At 41.9% G+C, this 21,361-nt stretch overlaps 1 protein-coding gene across 3 annotated transcripts in view; it reads left to right on the top strand.

The window, feature by feature from the left end:
• The window catches only part of sbno2b (strawberry notch homolog 2b), a 160,075-nt gene that overhangs the window by 48,456 nt on the left and 90,258 nt on the right, over positions 1-21,361 (top strand). For all 3 annotated transcript variants that reach the window (XM_072594157.1, XM_072594156.1, XM_072594158.1), the window contains one exon: positions 9,450-9,535. In XM_072594157.1, coding sequence (XP_072450258.1) covers positions 9,450-9,535 — 86 coding nt within the window. Of the gene's footprint in view, positions 1-9,449; positions 9,536-21,361 lie in introns of those variants that run through there.

The following is a 21,361-nucleotide window of genomic DNA, read 5'->3' as shown; positions in this document are numbered from 1 at the left end:
GCCATGTTAAATTGCCCATAGTGTTAGGTATGTTAGTCGGGGGTAAATGTAGGGGAATGCGTCTGGATGGGTTACTCGTCAGAGGGTTAGAACATAGAAAAGTACAACACAGAACAGGCCCTTAGGCCTACGATGTTGTGCCGAGACTTAATCCTAATGTAAAATATAATAACTTAACCTACGTACCCCTCAACTCACTGCTATCCATGTGCATGTCCAGCAGTCGCTTAAATGTCCCCCAATAACTTCTCTTCCACCACCTCAGCTGGTAACGCATTCCATACGTTCACAATTCCCTGGGTAAAGAACCCACCTCTGATGTCTCCTTTATACCTTCCTCCTAATATCTTCAAACTATGACTTCTCATACCAGTCAATCCTGCCCTCGGGAAAAGTCTCCAGCTATTGACTCTATCTATTCCTCTCATTATTTTGTACACCTCGATCAGGTCTCCTCTCTTGTTCCTTCTCTCCAGAGAGAAAAGTCCGAGCTTATTCAACCTTTCTTCATAAGGCAAGCCCTCCAGTCCAGGCAGCATCCTGGTAAACCTTCTTTGCACCTTCTCCAAAGCATCTGTATCATTCCTATAGTAGGGTGACCAGAACTGGACACAATATTCCAAGTGTGGTCTCACCAGGGACTTGTAGAGTTGCAACAAAACCTCACTGCTCTTGAACTCGATACCGCTGTTAATGAAAGCCAAAACACCATACGCTTTCTTAACAACCCTATCCACTTGTGTGGCAACTTTGAGGGATCTATGTACTTGCACACCTAGATCCCTCTTTTCCTCCACATTGCTAAGAATCCTGTTTTTAATCCTATATTCAGCATTCGAGTTTGACGTTCCAAAATGCATCACTTCGCATTTATCCAGGTTGAACTCCATCTGCCATTTCTCAGCCCAGCTCTGCATCCTGTCTATGTCACGCTGCAGCCTGCAGTAGCCCTCTATACTACCGATGACACCTCCAACCTTTGTGTCATCTGCAAATTTACTAACCCACCCCTCAACCTCCTCATCCAAGTCATGTATAAAAATTACAAAGAGCAGAGGCCCAAGAACAGAGCCCTGTGGGACCCTACTCAATACTGTCTTCCAGGCAGAATACTTTCCATCTACAACCACTTGCTGCCTTCTGTCAGCCAGCCAATTTTGAATCCAGATAGCCAAATTTCCCTATATCCCATACTTCCTGACTTTATGGATGAGCCTACCATGGGGAACCTTATCAAATGCCTTGCTGAAATCAATATACACCACATCCACTGTTTGACCGTCATCAACCTGTCTTGACACCACCTCAAAGAACTCGATAAGATTTGTGAGGCATGACCTGCCCCTCTCAAAACCATGCTGACTGCCTTTAATCACACTATGCTTTGCCAAATAGTCATAAATCCTATCCCTCAGAAGTCTTTCCACAACTTTGCTGACCACAGGCGTGAGACTGACTGGTCTATAATTGCCAGGTATTTCCCTATTACCCTTCTTGAAAAGTGGAATAACATTCGACTCCTTCCAATCATCTGGTACGACTGCCGTGGACAGTGAGGAGGCAAAGATCCTCGCCAGTAGCTTAGCAAACTCCTTTCTTGTTTCCTGGAGTAGCCTAGGATAAATCTGGTCTGGCCCTAGGACTTATAAATCTTAATGTTTTCCAAAATTTCTAGCACATCATCTTCATCAATCTTGATCTGGTCAAGACTGTATCCCAGCTCCTCTAAGTTTTCATTTACAACAAGTTTCCTTTCCTCGGTGAAAACCGAAACAAAAAACTCATTCAAGGCTTCCCCTATTGGCTCAGACTCCACGCACAAGTTCCCTCTGCTATCCCTGATCAGGAGAAAGTGAGGACTGCAGATGCTGGAGATCAGAGCTGAGAACGTGTTGCTGGAAAAGCGCAGCAGGTCAGGCATCATCCAAGGAGCAGGAGAATTGACATTTCAGGCATGAGCCCTTCTTCAGGAATGAGGAGAGTGTGCCAAGCAGGCTAAGATAAAAGATAGGGAGGAGGGACTTGGGGGAGGGGCGTTGGGAATGCGATAGGTGGAAGGGGGTTAAGGTGAGGGTGATAGGCCGGAGTGGGGGTAGGGGCAGAGAGGTTAGGAAGAAGATTGCAGGTTAGGAAGGTGGTGCTGAGTTCGAGGGTTGGGACTGAGACAAGGTGGGGGCTGGGGGAAATGAGGAAACTGGAGAAATCTGAGTTCATCCCTTGTGGTTGGAGGGCTCCTAGGCGGAAGATGAGGCGCTCTTCCTCCAGCCGTCGTGTTGCTATGGTCTAGCGATGGAGGAGTCCAAGGACCTGCATGTCCTTGGTGGAATGGGAGGGGGAGTTGAAGTGTTGAGCCACGGGGTGGTTGGGTTAGTTGGTCCGGGTGTCCCAGAGGTGTTCTCTGAAACGTTCCGCAAGTAGGAGGCCTGTCTCCCCAATATAGAGGAGGCCACATCGGGTGCAATGGATGCAGTAAATGATGTGTGAGGAGGTGCAGCTGAATTTGTGGCGGATATGGAAGGATCCCTTGGGGCCTTGGAGGGAAGGGAGGGGGGAGGTGTGGGGCACAAGTTTTGCATTTCTTGCGGTTGCAGGGGAAGGTGCTGGGAGTGGAGGTTGGGTTGGTGGGGGGTGTGGACCTGACGAGGGAGTCACGGAGGGAGTGGTCTTTCTGGAACGCTGATAGAGGTGGGGAGGGAAATATATCCCTGGTGGTGGGCTCCATTTGGAGGTGGCGGAAATGACGAAGGATGATATGATGTATCTGGAGGTTGGTGGGGTGGTAGGTGAGGACCAGTGGGGTTCTGTCCTGGTGGCGATTGGAGGGGCGGGGCTCAAGGGTGGAGGAGCAGGAAGTGGAGGAGATGTGGTGGAGAGCATCATCAATCACGTCTGGGGGGAAATTGTGGTCTTTGAAGAAGGAGGCCATCTGGGTTGTTCGGTTATGGATTGCCCTACCTTCTCCCTGATCATTCTCTTATTCCTCACGTATGAGTAAAATGCCTTTGGGTTCTCCCTAATCCTTCTTGCCAAGCCTTTTTCATGCCCCCTCCTGGCTCTCCTGAGTCCATTTCTGAGCTCCTTTCTAGTAAGCGTGTAATCCTCTAAAGTTGTGCTAGATCCTTGCTTCCTCCACCTTACATAAGCTGCTGCGTTCCTTTTGACGAGAAGCTCCTCTGTTCTCATTATCCAAGGTTCCTTAATCTTACCCCTTCTTACCTGTCTCAAAGGAACAAATTTGTGCATCACTCTCAACAACTGCTCCTTAAATAGTCTCCACATGTCTGCAGTGCCCTTTCTGAGGAACAATTGCTCCCAGCCTATACTTCCCAACTCCTGTCTGATAGCATCATAATTTCCTTTTCCCCAATTAAATATCTTCCCTCGGTAACTGCACCTTTCACTCTCCAAGGCTATGCTGAATGTGAGGCAGTTGTGATCACTGTCACCAAAGTGCTCTCCCACCGTGGAATCTGACATCTGTCCTGGCTCATTGCCTAGCACCAAATCCAAAATGGCCTCTCCCCTCGTCGGTCTGTCTACATACGGTGTAAGGAAACCCTCCTGAACACCCCTGACAAAAGCGGCTCCATCCAAACCATCTGCACTTAGGAGGTTCCAGTTGATATTGGGAAAGTTGAAATCACCCATAACAACAACCCTGCTACTTTTGCATTTTTCCAGAATCTGCCTGCCTATGAGATCTTCAATCACTCTACTACTATTAGATGGTCTGTAGAAAATCCCCAATGAGGTGGCTGTTCCCTTGTTGTTCCTAACTTCCACCCACACTGACTCAGTAGACAAACCTTCCTCAACAATCTTTGTTTCTGTAGCTGTGATGTACCCTCTGATTAGCAATGCTCCACCCCCTCCTCTTTTCCACCCTCCCTGCTCTTTTTAAACATTCTAAACCCTGGAACATCAAGCAATCATCCCTGCCCCTGTGAAAGCCATGTCTCTGTTATGGCCACAACATCATAGCCCCAAGTACTGATCCATGCTCTAAGTTCGTCACTCTTATTCTGGACACTCCTTGCGTTAAAGGAGACACACTTTAACCGATCCCTTTGTTTCATCGTGTGAGAAACCTTCCTGATAGATTTAGTATATCCTGTCACTGTCCTGACTGCAACTGACCCCGTCTAAGACATGTGGCTCCGATTCCCACCCCCCTGCCAAACTAGTTTAAACCCTCCCGAATCGCATGAGCAAATCTCCCACACAGGACATTTGTACCCCTCCAGGTGCGACCCATCCTTCATGTGCAGGTCCCACCTTCCCCAGAAGGTATTCCAATGGTCTAAGTATCTGAAGCCCTCCCTCCTGCACCAGCCTCGGAACCACATGTTAAGTTGCATTTGCTGACTGTTCCTCATCTCACTATCTCGTGGCATTGGTAGCAAACCTGAGATCACTACTCTACTCGTCCTGCTCTTCAGCTTCCAACCTAACTCTATGTAGTCACTTTTCAGATCCTCAGTCCCTTTCCTAGCTATATCATTGGTGCCAATATGTACCACACCCACGATTTCTGGCTGCTCACCCTCCCCCTTCAGAATCTTGTAAACCCGATTGGCGACGTCCTGGACCCTGGCACCAGGGAGGCAACATACCTTCCGGGAGTCCTGTTCCTGACCACAAAATCTCCTGTCAATCCATCTAACTATTGAGTCCCCCCTTTTCACTAGCGCTTTTCTATTCCCCCCCCCCCCTTCCCTTCTGAGCCTCAGTGCCAGAGACCTGACAACTATGGCTTTCCCCTGGTAGGCTGTCCCCACCAGCACTATCCAAAACAGTATACTTATTGCTGAGGGGACCGGCCACAGGGGATCCCTGCTCTGACTGTCGGTTTCCTTTTTTCCCCCTGACAGTAACCCAGCTGTCCTTATCCTGTGTCTGGGGAGTGACCACCTCCCTGTACATCCTCTCAGTTTCCCCCTCAGCCTCCCGGATGATCCGTAGTTCATCCAGCTCCAGTTCCCTAACTCTGTTTTCGAGGAGCTGGAGTTGGGTGCACTTCCCGCAGAGGTAGTCGACAGAGACATGTGAAGTGTCTCTCACTTGCCACATTCTGCAGGAGGAACATGCAACTGCCCTGATATCAATATCCCGCTGCTTTGAAAGCCCGCACAGAACTAAATAAAGGAAGAGAAGAAAAAAAGTCAGAGAAACCTGAAAACTTACCGAAGGGCCTGTTTCCATACTGTAGGGAATTTAATCTAAAAAAAACCCTGTCACTAATCCATAGTCATATGCCACCCTTATGGAGAGGGATGTTTTTCTGTTTTGCAGGCAGGATGTGACAATCTAATCATATTCTGTAAATGCTGCAGCTTAAGGAATAACCTGACATCACACTGTTTTAAGGAATAATCTAATCACATTGTTTTTGGGTGACATGTGACTATGGGGAGTGCCGGGGGTTGTGTCTTGCGTGCATGACTGACTGTGATGTAAAACCCTGTATAAAGGGAGGACGGCCCTTGTTCAGATAGCCTTGCTTCACATGCTTCGCAAGCACCACAAAGAATGTTAAGTGATCCTCCAAAAGTTGGTACTTGCTCAAATAAATCGTGGCTGTTCAGAGGTTGGCATATTGCAGTTGCATCAAGCATTCAAGAAGGGAATCTAACAACTCCCTAGGATAGCAGAATTGCTTTATGAGATGGAGTTATGGAAACAGGGCCTGTATTCCAGTTTCCTCTCACTGTCCAAAGGCATGCAAGTTAGGTAGATTGGCCATGCTAAATTGCCCATAATGTTCAGGGGTATAGATGAGTTAGCAGTGAGAAATGCAGGTCTACAGGGATAGGGTGGGGAGATAGGTTTGTGTGGAATGCTCTTTAAAGGGTCACTGTGGACCCATTAGGCTGAATGACCTGTTTCCACAATGTTGGGATTCTGTGAATTTCATCACTTAAGGTGTGGCAATTCTTTGGAATCCTCTACCTGAGAATATTTGGAAGCTCCATCATTGGGCATGTTTGAGACAGAAGTCAGTAGGTTTCTGGCAATTGACATTAATGGAGTGCAGGAAAATGGCATTGAGGGGATGATTGGTCATGATCTAGAATGATGGTAGGCTCTGTGTTGATTGGTCTGATCTGTTCTTCTGTTTCAATTGTATTTGTGCAAACCATGAATTGACATTTTATATCTTTGCATGATATTAGACAGTGTGAATTAACCTCTTGTTTTAGAATTTCTTGCTGCCAGTTACTGACCACCACTCTTTCCACATGCATGCAAAATAATAGTTTGCATTTTCCATGTAGAAAATGTTGCTCGGTGTGTCAGGAAGGTTTTCTGTCAGTCCTAGATGGTTAATATAACCTTGATTCAGGAATAGCACGTGGCTTAAGACTGTCAGTTCAAACTGACTTACGATTCTGAATAAGCAGCTAGGCAGTCAATATTGCTGTGGTATCATAGGTGTGAACTTTTAAAATGAGACCTAAACTGATTCCTTGTCTTCATGCTTTGGAGAACACAAAATAGCCCGCAGTACAAGGTTGCAGTTCTCTTGATTAGTTTTCGTCCCTAAGGCAGCATCACCAAAGTAAACCCGACTTATCTGTTCATATGTTGTCTTGACGTTCTCTTTATGTTACAAGTGACTCAACTTCAAGAATGCATAATTGACTTAAATATTTTGAGATGTCCTGAGGGTGTGCAAATGCTGTATTGAACAAGCTTGCTCTCTCTGATATTGTAGTCTGTTGTATTTTGTAATCATAAATATCACAGTAAATCTGTTCAACAGTGCTGCAATATATTTTCTGATTACGAAATGTATTTTTGTGCATCAAATATAGTTTTCAATTGAACCTTCAAACTGTTGAGAAACTGAAAACTATACAATAGAGCAATGAATAGACTTGAAGAATTTAGATCTGTTTTTCACACATTGTCAATCACTTAGCAGCCAAATCATCTATTTATAATACTATCAGGTATACCTGCCAGTTCAGAATGCCTGCCAAAAATACTACTTTACTGACCGTTCTTTAAATACAGATTTTTCTGTAGTAGGTTTAGTGTAGCTGATCATTTTTGCGTAAATTCTACCTTTTGTGCAGTGAAAGTAAAATAAATTCCAGCCAATCAAAAGATACCATTTGTAATGAAACAATGATGTAGGTCTTCACCATCTGTGGAATAAATCAACAAATGGACATGCAAGTCAAAAAGAGGAGTGCTGGACTTCGGGTTGTGAGTTCATGGAATGCCCTGCCAGTATCAGTGGTGGACCTCCCTCTTTATGGTCATTCAAGCGGGCATTGGATAAGGATATGGAGGTTCTTGGGCTAGTGTAGGTTAGGTAGGCTTCAGTCGGCGCAACATCGAGGGCCGAAGGGCCTGTACTGCGCTGTATTTTTCTATGTTCTATGTTCTATGTTCTAAAAGCACAGCCGGTCAGGCAGCATCTGAGGAGCAGGAGAGTTGACATTTCAACCATAAGCTCTTCATTCCTGGTGAGGAGTTTATGCTCAAAACATAGACTCTCCTGCTCATCAGATGCTGCCTGACCAGCTGTGCTTTTCCAGCACCATTCTTTTTGACTCTAATCTCCAGCATCTGCAGCCCTCACTTTCTCCCAAATGAACATGCAATACCAGTCATGGAAACAGTTAATGTGTCACCTTGTGATTCTTGGTGCTGATTTATGACATATTTGATACTTCAAAAGTTTGAAATTAATCTTTGACCTCATTGGAATCACCGTCAGCAGTGAGTGGTTTCCTGTTGACCAAGCAGTTATTCTATAAATATGTCATCAATAGATTCACATTCACGAGAACTTAAAGAAAGTCATCCAGTGTAGAATTCTGTGAATGACTGGTGATATTGAGTTTGAAATAAGATGGAAAATGAACACACGTGACAAATTTAAGGCACAAAGTACTGTAGAAGACCAAGCTGAATGCAGAAAGGAGATCAAATAAAGATCACAATAGGGATACACAAAGAGCACAAAAATAGATAGTGGCTTGCATAAAAGGAATCACAAAATAATTGATCATCAAAGGAAAGATGGGGCCAATTTAAAAACAAAAAGGAGGTGTTCTTGTGGATGCTGAAGTTAGAACTGAGGTGTGAAAGGAGCACTTAGCATCTGTTTCCACAGGAAAAGTTGATGCTATCAATGCCAAAGTTAAAGAAAGAGTTAATAACAATATTGGGTATGATTAAAATGAAATAAAGAGAAGATAATTAAAAGATCAGCATCCTTAAAACTAATCACCAATTCCAGATGCCACTTGAGTTATCAAGGGAATTAAAGGCTGGAAATTGCAGAGGCTTGGGCCACAACTTTTCTGTTCTATTTCTTATCTAATGCTAGAGGATTGCAAACTTTAGACGCCTGCTCAAAACAAGGAAGAGGGCTGACCCCAACGACAGAAGACCAGTGAGCCTTGCATGCTAATAATGGAGGAACTGGTAGGAAGAACCCAGCTTGCACAGAATTGAAGGACAGCCCAATATTGTAGAGTAAAATTAAACTTAATAACTTAATTTAGAAAGTTTGGGTTAGTAAATGAATTTTGGCACAGAATTGAAAAAGGGAGCCATTGCAAATGAGCTAACAGCCTGAGATTGCCTCTTTTTGATTAAAATGTTTTTGGTGAATTTTCTTTCTTCAATTTAGTGGATAGTATTGCAATGCAAGAATTTGATGTATGACTAAAGCCGAAAGAAAGACCATAATTTGAAATGTATGCCTTGTTAGAAATGACACTAGAATCAATATAAGGTATTCACTCGTTTTAAGATGTTAAATCAAGTTTCAATCAGATCACCCTCATCCTTCTAAACTCGACTGAGTACAGACCCCCAGGTCCTCAACTGTTCCTCATATGATAAGCCCTTTATTCCTGATATCGTTCTTGTCAACCACTTCTAAATCCATTCCAATGCCAGCGCATCTTTCCTAAAAACATAGGGCCGAAAACTGCTCTCAATATTTCAAATGCGGTCTGACCAGAGTCTTATACAACCTCAGTAGTACATCCCTGCTCTTGTATTCTAGCTCTCTTGAAATGAATGCTTACCTTGCATTTGCCTTTCTAACTGCCAACTGCACCTGCTTGTTAACCTTAAGAAAATCCTGAACTCTGATTCCCAAATCCCTTTATAGATTTCGGAAGACGTTCCCCCATTAGAAAAGAGTCTACGCCTCCATTCTTCCTACCACAGTGCATAACCTCTCAGTGTAAACTGTAACACAGACAGATCAAAGTTAAAAAGAGACAAACAGATTAAGAAAGTGGGCAGCAAAGTGGGTAAACGGAGTATGCTGTAAGGAAGTAGAAGATAATTCACTTTGTAAAGTTATTCACTTGTTAAAACAGGAAAGCAGAATATTTGAGATCACCTGTCTTGACTTTGGTGTGACAGATCACAAATGCTTTAGAGGTAATTGTTTTCATTCTGTGTTTTTCTTTCAGAATCAGATGCTGAATCCCAGTATATGGAACCATATTCCATACTCGTATCCAACATACCCTGCCACAGTACCTCTAAATGATCCCCGGTAATTATTCAATGATATGTTCATCAGTAAAGTGTTGCATTATTTGTGCACTTGAATTATTTTTAATCTTGTAAAGGAATGTGCACAGTTGTTAGCGAATTATATGTGCATGAAGTGTATTTTCTATTAAGATGAATTAATATTGCTGCACTGTTTTGGGAGATTGTCCATGAAATGTTAAAATCAAACCCATTCTCAAAGTTGGATTTTTAAAGGAATTTGTGGTATTTAAAAAGGCTTCATAAAATTTGATATTGTAATTTTTGTCAAATTATTTTATGAATGTTTTTATAAAAATTACTCTTTTACATGTTTGCCATAGTTTGCACACATTGTGCAAGATTGCACTGGTGGAACTTCATAAGCAATAAACCGTGCACTTGAAATTGTGTGCCCGAGTATGGAGAACCCAGTTTTCAGACTGGTGATGAGAGCCAAAAGAATGATGTAATAATGGTTAGATTTATTAAAATACTTCAGTAGAATATTATATTGTGCGTTAGTAAATTATCCGCTTTAAGGTCGCTTTCATGCAATGTTAACTAGCCTTATAAAAACAAGGCCAAGACCTTTTTCTTTTATCAGCAAGTTCACTAGTTGAAGCAAGTCTCTTCAAGCTAAGTTTAATTTGATATCAAATATTTTAGGCTTTCACATTCTCTTTGCATTTTGTTTCTTACCTTGCTTTTAATTTTGCTACAAAGTCCTCTAAATTTGAATGTTTTATTCCTTGCTCCCTTAAGGTTCAGAAAAGAATTAGTATAACACTCATTGGGATTATCAAAACAGATGATAATGTGTAAGCTTAAATGTTGTTTTGTAGAGCTGTTTCAGTGAATACATTAGTCACAAAGCTAGCAGTGGCATTATGCCACTTCCTAGGACTAGAGTAGATTGCCCCTCCAACAATTCTGTGGCTTGCTCTTTAATAGAAATAAACTCCAACTCCAATTTACTGCCTCTCTCAGATTTCATGTGCAATATTTCCCTCAATACAGCATAGAGTTTAGTTAATCAGCCCATTATACCTGCACATATCTTTGAAAGAACTAAAGTCGGGTTCTGCTATAACATGTTTCTCAACGCAAATTGGCTATAATGCGATTGAAAAACTTAGACTATTATTTGTAGAATGCAAACTTTCCTTACATATATTGGCTACTACACAATTCCGGTCCCATTGGTTTATATGGTGCTGCGATTACGTGATTTCCGAGAACAGAATTATCATGTTATATCAGAACAGCCTGAATGCAGTTTGTCTCTCTCCCCAAGTCTTTCACCATAATTCTGAACGTTATTTACCTTCATGCATTTATGCAGTTTCCTTTTGAATTTCACTGTTACATATTCTTCCACAGGTAATAAATTGCTCATCGTATTTTCTCTGTACAAAACACGTTTTTCCTCTGATTCCTTTGTCAGTCACCTGAAATCTGACTTCTTCTGTTAATTATATTAAGTTAGCGTTTCTATCCAAGGATTGGAAGGCCTGAATTCAAATCCCATCTGTTCCAGATATGTGTAATAACATCTCTGAACAGGTTAATTAGAAAATACCTCTAAAACGTGTAGGAGGGTCTGTTGTGGCACAGTGGTAGTGTCCCTACTACTGAAACAAGAGGCCTGAGTTCAAGTCCCGCCTGCTCCAGAGGTGTATCATAACATGTCTGAACAGGTAGGTTAAAAACATCTTTTAGGACATGTAGGGGCTGTTGTGGCACACTGGTGGTGTTCTTACCTCTCAACCAGGAGACTCTGGTTCAAGTCTTACCTGTTCCAGAAGTGAGTAATAACATTTCTGAACAGGTTGATTTGGAAAATATCTTAAAGCATGTGGGGGGTGGGGGAAGGTGGAGGAAGCGTGGTTGTTGGTGGTGGGTGGGTGGTGGTGGTGTTGTGGTGCAGTGGTACTTTCCCTATCACTGAATTAGGTGGCCCAGGTTCACTTCCCATTTTCTCCAGAGATGTGTCGTATCAGTTCTAAATAGGTTGATTAGAAAATATCTAGGAGCACCTATGAAGAGACACTGAGCATGCATGTCCATTGGTACACTTCAGCCCCTCTGTGACTCTTTGATATCACTGCATGCTGGTTTGGTCTGGAGTTCATAACTATTCCCCAAGAACAAATTTAAATTTTGTAAGCTTTTATGATTTAACCTTTGTAATAATACCCATTTTAAGGTGCTGTCATATTTTATTTTGGTTTTGGATGGTTTAAATAATATTTAAAATAGTGTAGAGAGAGATGATGTAACTGGAACACTGAATATGATACAGGCAAATGTAATACTCTGTTTCGTCAGCAAACCTATTGTGAGGAAAAGTATCAGTATTTCACCAACTGGCATAAGATTGAGATAGCATTTGCCCTTGGGAACAGTTTCTCTGTTTTGAATAACTTTGAATGCCTGTGCATGTTTACTTTTAGTCATCCTGTTGAAGTACAGCTCCTAGCTGATTCAGTCTTTCCATATAACTGAAGTCCCTCAAGCCTAGTACTTTTCTATTAAGTTTCTTCTGCAATTTCACAAATACTTTGACGTACTATCGAAAGATTAGAGCCCCAATTAAACACACTACTCCAATTAAGACCTTATCAGCATTTTAATCAAGATTAATATTGATTCGTCATTTTTATGCTGTAGCCCTCTTAAAAAAGCTAAGAATTCCATATGTTGTTTTTTTAAAATAACCTCCTCAACTTGTTTTGCCACCTTCAAAGATTTATGTTTCAATGCCCCAGGTCTCCTTGTTCCTATACCCCCTTTAAAATTATACTATTCACTATATATTGCCTCTTGTTATTTGTGTGAATAAAATATATAATTTCATGCTTGTTTGATTTACATTGTCCCTGCCATATGTGTCCCCATTTCACAGACTTGTCTGTCTTTCAGAAATTTATTGCTAATCCTTCTCATTCTTCACTATATTTTGTTTTAAACATATTTTTCTAACGTAGACTCTTAATAATTACAACTATATATTTCCTGTTTCAATCCTTTGGGCTTTGCTCCAACAATTTATATTTGTGTAGCATGTTTTGAAATAATACAATTGATATGTGGTTAGATTTGCATATTAAGGTGGAGTACACACCAAGGTTACCTTTGGCCTATTATGTGGTACTTTGTCAAATAGATTTTGAAGGTCCTTATGCACAATATCAACTTTCCTACTCTGCTAGCATCCTTCATTAAAGATTGTGAATTAGGTTATGACTAGTATTAGAACAATGCATCCAAGCTAATATTGCCAGTTTTAAGGGGCAGCACGGTGGCTCAATGGTTAGCACTGCTGCCTCACAGCATCAGGTCCCAGGTTCGATTCCAGCCTCAGCCAACTGTCTTTGTGGAGTTTGCACATTTTCCCCGTGTCTGCGTGGGTTTCCTCTAGGTGCTCCGGTTTCCTCCCACAGTCCAAAGATGTGCAGGTCAGTGAATTGGCTATGCTAAATTGCCCATAGTGTTAGGTGCTCTAGTCAGAGGGAAATGGGTCTGGCTGGATTACTCTTCGGAGGGTCGGTGTGGACTAGTTAGGCCGAAGGGCCTGTTCCAAACTGGAGAGAATCTAATCTAATCAGGGAAAGAGACATTAGGTCTTGTGTTCCACCACTTGTTGGAGGAGATTTCAACACGTACTGTGAGATCCTGTTCATGTTCCCAAATGCCTCTGACTTGAGCAGCATTTGTTTCAAGAAATTTGGTGGCACAGCTCTTGATTTTGGGAGGGTGTGTTAGTAATGTTGCACCATGCAAATTTGCTGTATTAGTTTCCTTATGTCACTCAGCTCATTGATCTCCTTGTGGCACTGGTATGTATTTCTTGTGTGAGAGAATTTGAGACCATTATTTGTATCCCCTCTCTTCTTATGGAAGAACAGATTTCTTTAATATAGTGTTGCCCACTGAAGATGGTACTTTATCTCTTCAAAGTTTGTGAGAAGATTTGTAGCTCGGGTGCTCATTGTAGTTCTGTTCGCCAGGCTGGGAATTTGTGTTGTAGACGTTTCGTCCCGTCTAGGTGACATCCTCAGTGCTTGGGAGCCTCCTGTGAAGCGCTTCTGTGTTGTTTCCTCCGGCATTTATAGTGGTTTGTCTCTTCCACTTCCGGTTGTCAGTTCCAGCTGTCCGTTGCAGTGGCCAGTATGTTCAGTAATGACAGCCAGACTACTACGACCACTAGGACTCATAACAGCACACAAACCAACAGCCATTCTCAGACAACAACTCACCAGGAGAAAGGACCCGATACCCAGCATGAGCAAAACCAACGTAGTGTACAAAATCCCATGCAAGGACTGCACAAAACACTACATAGGACAAACAGGAAGAAAGCTAATGATCCGTATCCATGAACACCAACTAGCCACGAAACGGCACGACCAGCTAACCTTAGTAGCCACGCACACAGATGACAAGCAACATGAGTTCGACTGGGGCAGCACTACTATTATAGGACAAGCCAAACAGAGAACAGCCAGGGAATTCCCAGAGGCATGGCACTCATCCACAGATTCTATCAACAAACACATCGACCTGGACCCAATATACCGGCCACTGCAGCGGGCAGCTGGGACAAACCACTATAAATGCCGGAGGAAACAACACAGAAGCGCTTCACAGGAGGCTCCCAAACACTGAGGATGTCACCTAGACGTGGGACGAAACATCTGCAACACAAATTCCCAGCTCGGCGAACAGAACCACAACAACTTTATCTCTCCTTTGCACAATCTCAGGAGAGTTCCCATGTTTTCTTGTTCATCTTTGGTACAGCCTATTCCTTCTTTTGATATCTGTGTCAAATCCACAGATTTGAAAAAATGCACAAAAGCCACAATACACAGTCACCCAACAGCAAACTTGGTGAGTTGAAGAGTGTGGCGCTAGAAAAACACAGCAGGTCAGGCAACATCCGATTTAACAGGAGAGTCTATGGTCGGTAGTGTAGTGGACAATGAAGAGGAATATCTCTGAGCACAGTGGGACCTTGATCAGATAGTCCAATGGACCAAGGAGGCAGATGGAGTTTGATGTAGATAATGAGAGACAAACTAGGGCAAGATTTGTGCAGTTAATAGTCTGGCTCTGGGAGTATTGCTAAACAAAGAGGTCTAAGATGCAGGTGTGTAATTCCTTGAAAATGGAGTCAGAACATTTGAGCAGAGTAGTTCGGATGTCATGTGACTGTACAGGACATTGGTCAGGCCACTTTTAGAATGTTTGTCGAGCTGAGAACCTGATTTGCAGATATTTTGTCCCTTGTCCATGTGACATCTTCAGTGCTTTGGAGCCTCCTGTGATGCGCTGCCATGCCTGCTGCTTACAATGGCCAGTTCTGGCTGTTCATTGTCATGGCCGGTATATTGGGTCTAGGTCTATGTGACTGTTGATGGAGTCCATGGATGAGTGCCATGCTTCTAGAAATTCTCTGGCTGTCCTCTGTTTGGCTTGTCCTATGATCGTTGTGTTGTCCCAATTTGTGGTCCTCGTCATCTGTGTGTGTGGCTACTAGGGACAGCTGGTCATGGTGAAAGTGAGGACTACAGATGCTGGCGATTAGAGCCGAGAGTGTGGTGCTGGAAAAGCATAGCAGGTCAGGCAGCATCCGAGAAACAGGAAAATCAACTTTTCAGACAAAAGCCCTTCATGAGGAAGGCGTTTAGTGGCTAGTTGGTGTTCATGGATGTAAACTTAGTTGTTTTCCTGTTTGTCCTATATAGTGTTGCATGCAGAGTCTGATTAGAACAAGTCAACATGGATTTAGTAAAGGGAGGTCATGCCTGACAAACCTGTTGGAATTTTTTGAAGAGGTAACAAGTAGGTTAGACCAGGGGAACCCAGTGGATGTGGTCTATCTGGACTTTCAAAAGGCCTTTGATAAGGTGCCACACGGGAGACTGCTGAGCAAGGTGAGGGCCCATGGTGTTCGAGGTGAGCTGCTGGGATGGATTGAGGATTGGCTATCTAACAGAAGGCAGAGAGTTGGGATAAAAGGTTCTTTTTCAGAATGGCAGCCGGTGACGAGCGGTGTCCCGCAGGGTTCGGTGCTGGGGCCACAGCTGTTCGCATTATATATTAATGATTTGGATGAGGGAACCGGGGGCATTCTAGCGAAGTTTGCCGATGATACAAAGTTAGGTAGACAGGCAGGTAGTACTGAGGAAGTGGGGAGGCTACAGAAGGATCTAGACAGGTTGGGAGAGTGGTCCAGGAAATGGCTGATGGAATTTAACGTGAGCAAGTGCGAGGTCTTGCACTTTGGCAAAAAGAATATAGGAATGGACTACTTTCTAAATGGTGAGAAACTTAATAAAGCCAAAGCACAAAGGGATCTGGGAGTGCTAGTCGAGGATTCTCTAAAGGTAAACATGCAGGTTGAGTCTGTGATTAAGAAAGCGAATGCAATGTTGTCTCTTATTTCAAGAGGGTTGGAATATAAAAGCAGAGATGTACTACTAAGACTTTATAAAGCTCTGGTTAGGCCCCATTTGGAGTACTGTGTCCAGTTTTGGTCCCCACACCTCAGGAAGGACATACTGGCACTGGAACGTGTCCAGCGGAGATTCACACGGATGATCCCTGGAATGACAGGTCTAGCATATGAGGAACGGCTGAGGATACTGGGGTTGTATTCGTTGGAGTTTAGAAGATTAAGGGGAGATCTAATAGAGACGTACAAAATAATACATGGCTTTGAAAAGGTGGATGCTAGAAAATTGTTTCTGTTAGGCGAGGAGACTAGGACCCGTGGACACAGCCTTAGAATTAGAGGGGGTCATTTCAGAACGGAAATGCGGAGACATTTCTTCAGCCAGAGAGTGGTGGGCCTGTGGAATTCATTGCCACGGAGTGCAGTGGAAGCCGGGACGCTAAATGTCTTCAAGGCCGAGATTGATAGGTTCTTGTTGTCTAGAGGAATTAAGGGCTACGGGGAGAACGCTGGCAAGTGGAGCTGAAATGCGCATCAGCCATGATTGAATGGCGGAGTGGACTCGATGGGCCGAATGGCCTTACTTCCACTCCTATGTCTTATGGTCTTATGGTAGTCTTTCAATGGATTCTTGTAAATTACGTTAGTCTTGCAAATGATTGCGTTTAGGGTCTTTTGTCCTGGTGCAGAAAGGATTTACAGGGATGGGACTGGAGGGTTTGATTTTTGGGGAAAGGTTGAATAGGCTGGGGCTTTTTATCCTGGAGCATTGGAGGCTGAGAAGTGACCTTAGAGATTTATAAAGTCATGAGGAGAATGGATAGGGTGAATAGCCAAGAGCCCTTTCCTACTGTGGGGGAGTCCAAAACCAGAGGACATAGATTTAAGTTGAGAAGGAAAGATTTAGAAAGGACCTGACGGGTAACTTTTCCACACACAGGATGGTGTGTGTTTGGAACGAGTTACCAATGGACATAGTGGAGACGGGTACAATTAGAATATTTAAACACGTCAGGATGGGCATATTACAAAGGAAGGTTTAGAGGAATTTAGGTTAAATGCTGACAAATGGGACTAGGTCAGATTTAGATGTCTGGTGAGCATAGATGAGTTAAACCAAAGGGTCTGTTTCTGTGACACTATGACTCTGTGAAAGAGCTAACCTTGGATATTTAAATTATTTCCACAAATTTTAATCCCCATCTCTGGTAAAATATTGATTTTCATCCCTGCCAGTTACTAACAGGTACACAACTGGTGGGGGTCATTTTTTTGAGTACCTTTCAACTTCAGTGATTATCTTACAATTTTGCTTGTTGCCTGTGTATCAACTAATAGTAGATAATTTATTCTGATTCATGCTGCTTCCACTGAGAAAAATAGCTAAACCACCCCCACACCCGCATCTCATAATAATTGTTGAATGATCTAATCTGTTGTTTGTGGCTGCCACACTGGTCCACACAGTAACAGTGACCGTATGTCCAAAACATTGCATGAATGGGAAATGATTTGGCCATCCTGAGAATATAATAAAGTGCTATATAAATGCTGATATTTTTTCAAGGTTATATGCTGAACTGTCATGGAAGCATGAAATTCTGTACCTGTGAGCCTTCTAAGAATTGCCAAGACTTGTTTGTTGATCAGAATCTGATTTCACTGCCTTTGTGCTTGTCTGCTTCGAACAGGGTTTGGGGTATGTGCAGGAAGTCAGCATATAATAATATTGTAGCAGAATTGTTCACAAAATATCAAACCTGCTAAAATTGAAGGGATTCTATGAAGAAGAAGTATTTTAAATTGGAATGTTAAGTAGTATGATCTGTAAAATCAATTTTGTGTTGCTTTTAAAATGCTTTTAAATTCCTTTTTGAAAAATAGCCTTTGTCAACATCGCATGCTACAGCTTGCAAGTTGACTGTGATAGCGATTTCCTGGAATCTGGGAGTATTACAAGAATGAAATTTTATTCTTCCAAACATTGATAAACCATTTGGTGTGCAGCATACAGACAGTTATACATAATGCAGTTGCTATCTCCACTGATGGTAGTAACAGATATTTTAAATTGCTGGGATAGGGCAATTAGGTCAATCAAGCCAGCTACATGGGAACTTCTACTGTAGCTTAGAGAAAGTTTTCTGAAGTTCTTTATCCTTCAAGAAAAGCACAACGACATATCAGTATGGATCTTTTGTGTCATTTTAGTTTATCTGTTAGCTCTCTGGCATAGGCTGTGACTAAAGAAAGGCTTATATTTATATTGTATCTTTAAAATGCTCAGGATTTCTAAATGGCTTACAATTCAATGCAATTTTAAAGAAGCAAAGTGGTTATGCTAATAATCTCCAATTTGAAACCAGAGACTGAGTCCTGTATATCCTAACATTAGTGTTTTATAAGAGAACTACTAGTAGTTTTAATCACTTCAGAGCCATGAAGATGTGTTGCTGTTGGACCTGATTATTGAAAGGTGATATCTGTTGGAGTAGTCTGACAGCTTCATTAGGAAATGTCTTGATTTGTTCCCACCAAGAATGATATATGGAAAACAAAATTACTGATGTGCAGAAGTTGCTAAAGAGTCATTCTTTAAAAATCTATTGGTGTTGCCTTGACATGAGCAGTTAGAAGAAATGTATGTGACTTTGATTTGGAATTGGAATGCCTTATCAGAAACCGTGCTAGCAACAGACAGCAGAAACCATAATAGCTTTGAAGGTATTAAATAACCTTTTTAAGAAGGCAGGGAATTGGAACAAAATAAATAACTATCTTAGAAAGCCAGCACTGGTATGATGAACCAAATGGTTGTTTCTTGTGATGTAATCTTTTTAATGATTCTGATATTTGCTTAATGATCCTTTCCTACTTTTATTGCACCAGTTAGTCTTTTTTTATAGTCATTGCATTCAGCTGTCCTTTTAGTGCTTTAATATTTTGTGTAATAGGTTAGAGAAAAGTAGAGTAGATGCTAAATACATAAGTAAATTGAACCGTACAAGTTCAAGAATTTATGTATGTTTCAAGACACATTTGTCACACATTTAAAAAAAAGTTGATTCAAAGTTGAACATTTTTATGATATATGTCAGAATGAGAAAGAAAGCCATTCATTATTTGCAATTTTTCATGATCGTTATAAAATGGGGTCCGTTTAGAAGGAAAGGGCCAAATAGTTGCATACAAAAGGGGGGGAAAAGGCTAAAAATAACAATTATCTGTTAATTCAACTCTTGCACCTGTCTAAGACTATATCCACAGAGAATCCCTCATCTATCAGTTAGAGACCATCAGATGCTCCAGAACCCAAACTACATATTTGCAATACCAGTAGTATTTATTTGTACCATATTATGCCTTGATTATATTTCTGTTTGGGCACTAGAAATGCAAGTTCATGCAGTCAGTCAGTTGCAGTTCTGACTGAACAATAATTTGGTAGATGGTAAATTCCCAAGCTGAATGCGAAACAACTCACTGAATGTGATTATGTTGGTTCTTTTATTTCAAGTTTTTTTCCTCCCCTTTTTAGTTAATGCACTCAATTTCCTGTGAACTTCAATCTTTCTGGACTAAGAAGAGAGTGGGTAGTTTGTTTCCAGTCCGAAAGACTAGCAAATTCCTCAGATACTCCCATTGCACTGGCAGAGTAATACTATCAGAGTAGAAGGAGTTCTGAGGTTATTCGTGAGTTTGTGTACAGGTTACAACAAGGGGTTAATTTGCTGTTTGATTGCCCATCTATTCCAATGAAGAAGTTGACTTCTAACCACGATGACTTAAGGTGAGTATTCATGGGTACATGCAGCTCTATGATTTTGTTGGTTCACATCACAGTTGAAGGAGGGAGTGAAAGTGTGCAGCTCATCACTTTGCATTCTCATTTCAGTTGTACTTTCTACTGATGGTGAGTGGTGGTGACAGTGGTGGTCTGTTGGGGATGGGAATGTAGGAAATAACTGAAGCAAAGTTGATGTCTGATTGCCCCCATTTCTCATTTGAGTGTAAAGTCAGTCCTCTTTTCAAGGACAGTCCTCTTTTCATTTTTCATGGAATAATGCTAAACGTAGTTTTGTCCTTTTGACTTGGTATTGCTACGCAGATAAAATTAAAGCTGTATTCACTTCCAATTTTTGCAGTACATTTCTAGAGTTTTAATTTGCTGTTGGAGGGGAGATGAGTGTCAGTTGTATTCCCAGCAGCTGTCATTTTGGTTGGATTCTTTTTTTCTTCCCTTAAAGCTCAGTAATTTCATAGAGAAATACGAATACAGTAATTACACATCCATTTCTGAGAAGCATACTTAGCCATGATTGATTTTTTTTTTGCACTGTCATGATATTCTTTAACAAAACCAAGTGACCAGACTTATGGCATTTTCAAGTGATTTTTCCGGTAGGGAAATAAAAATGAAGTACTGACATCTTGTGTAAGTGAGCGCAGAAACGGCTATGGTAGTGATTTACCTACTTTGAGTACTCGTTATTGATTGTATTTGCTATATTTTAAAATAATGTTGATATATTATTACTGAAATGGCCTTTTGTCACCTGAAGCATGTTCTTCGTTTAAATGTTAAACATAATTTCAACTTAAATAGGCTGATCAAAACAACAGAAGCATTGTCATTGTACCTTGTTGGTACCGATGTAATAGCTTATGCTGTGTAAATAAGCAGCGAACAGTTTGCAGTTGTCATTTTATAACTAATGGTTGCACTCAGCAGTGGTCTATACGAGCATATATATTGAGAGCAGGAGTCATCTGTTTGGCCTGTTGAGGCATAATATGCTTTGAGATCGTGGCTAATCTGATTGTGGTCTCTACTTTGATATCGTCCCCTAAATCTATGTTGACTTCCTTGTCAGTCAAAATTCTTAAGTAGCTCAGCCTTAGAAATATTCAAAGATCTTTCCTCCACTCTTCTCTGGGAAGTGGAATTCCATAAACTAATGGCCATTTAAGGGAGAACAAAGTTCTCAACTACACTGTAAATGGGATGTCCCTTATTTTTAAGGCTGCATTTCTGGATGACACCGCTGCTAGGTTTCAGTCTGCTGTGGGCCTGGAGTCACATGTAGACCAGACAAGGATGGCCCGAAGGGACAAAGCAGAGAACAACGTAAGACTGATAAATTAAACTGCATTTATTTCAATGCAAGGAGCCTAACAGGGAAGGTAGGTTAATTCAGGGCATGGTTAGGAACATGGGACTGGGATATCACAGCAATTACAGAAACATGGCTTAAGGATGGACAGGACTGGCAGCTTAATGTTCCAGGATACAAATACTACAGGAAGGACAGAAAAGGAGGCAAGAGAGGAGGGGGAGTGGCCTTTTTGATAAGGGAGAATGTTACCGCTGTATTGAGGGAGAAT

This window comes from Chiloscyllium punctatum, chromosome 24, assembly GCF_047496795.1.
Source record: "Chiloscyllium punctatum isolate Juve2018m chromosome 24, sChiPun1.3, whole genome shotgun sequence".
Taxonomy (NCBI): Eukaryota; Metazoa; Chordata; class Chondrichthyes; order Orectolobiformes; family Hemiscylliidae; genus Chiloscyllium; species Chiloscyllium punctatum.
Note: the sequence above shows the minus strand (reverse complement) of the source record. Positions and strands in the feature narration are given on the sequence as shown.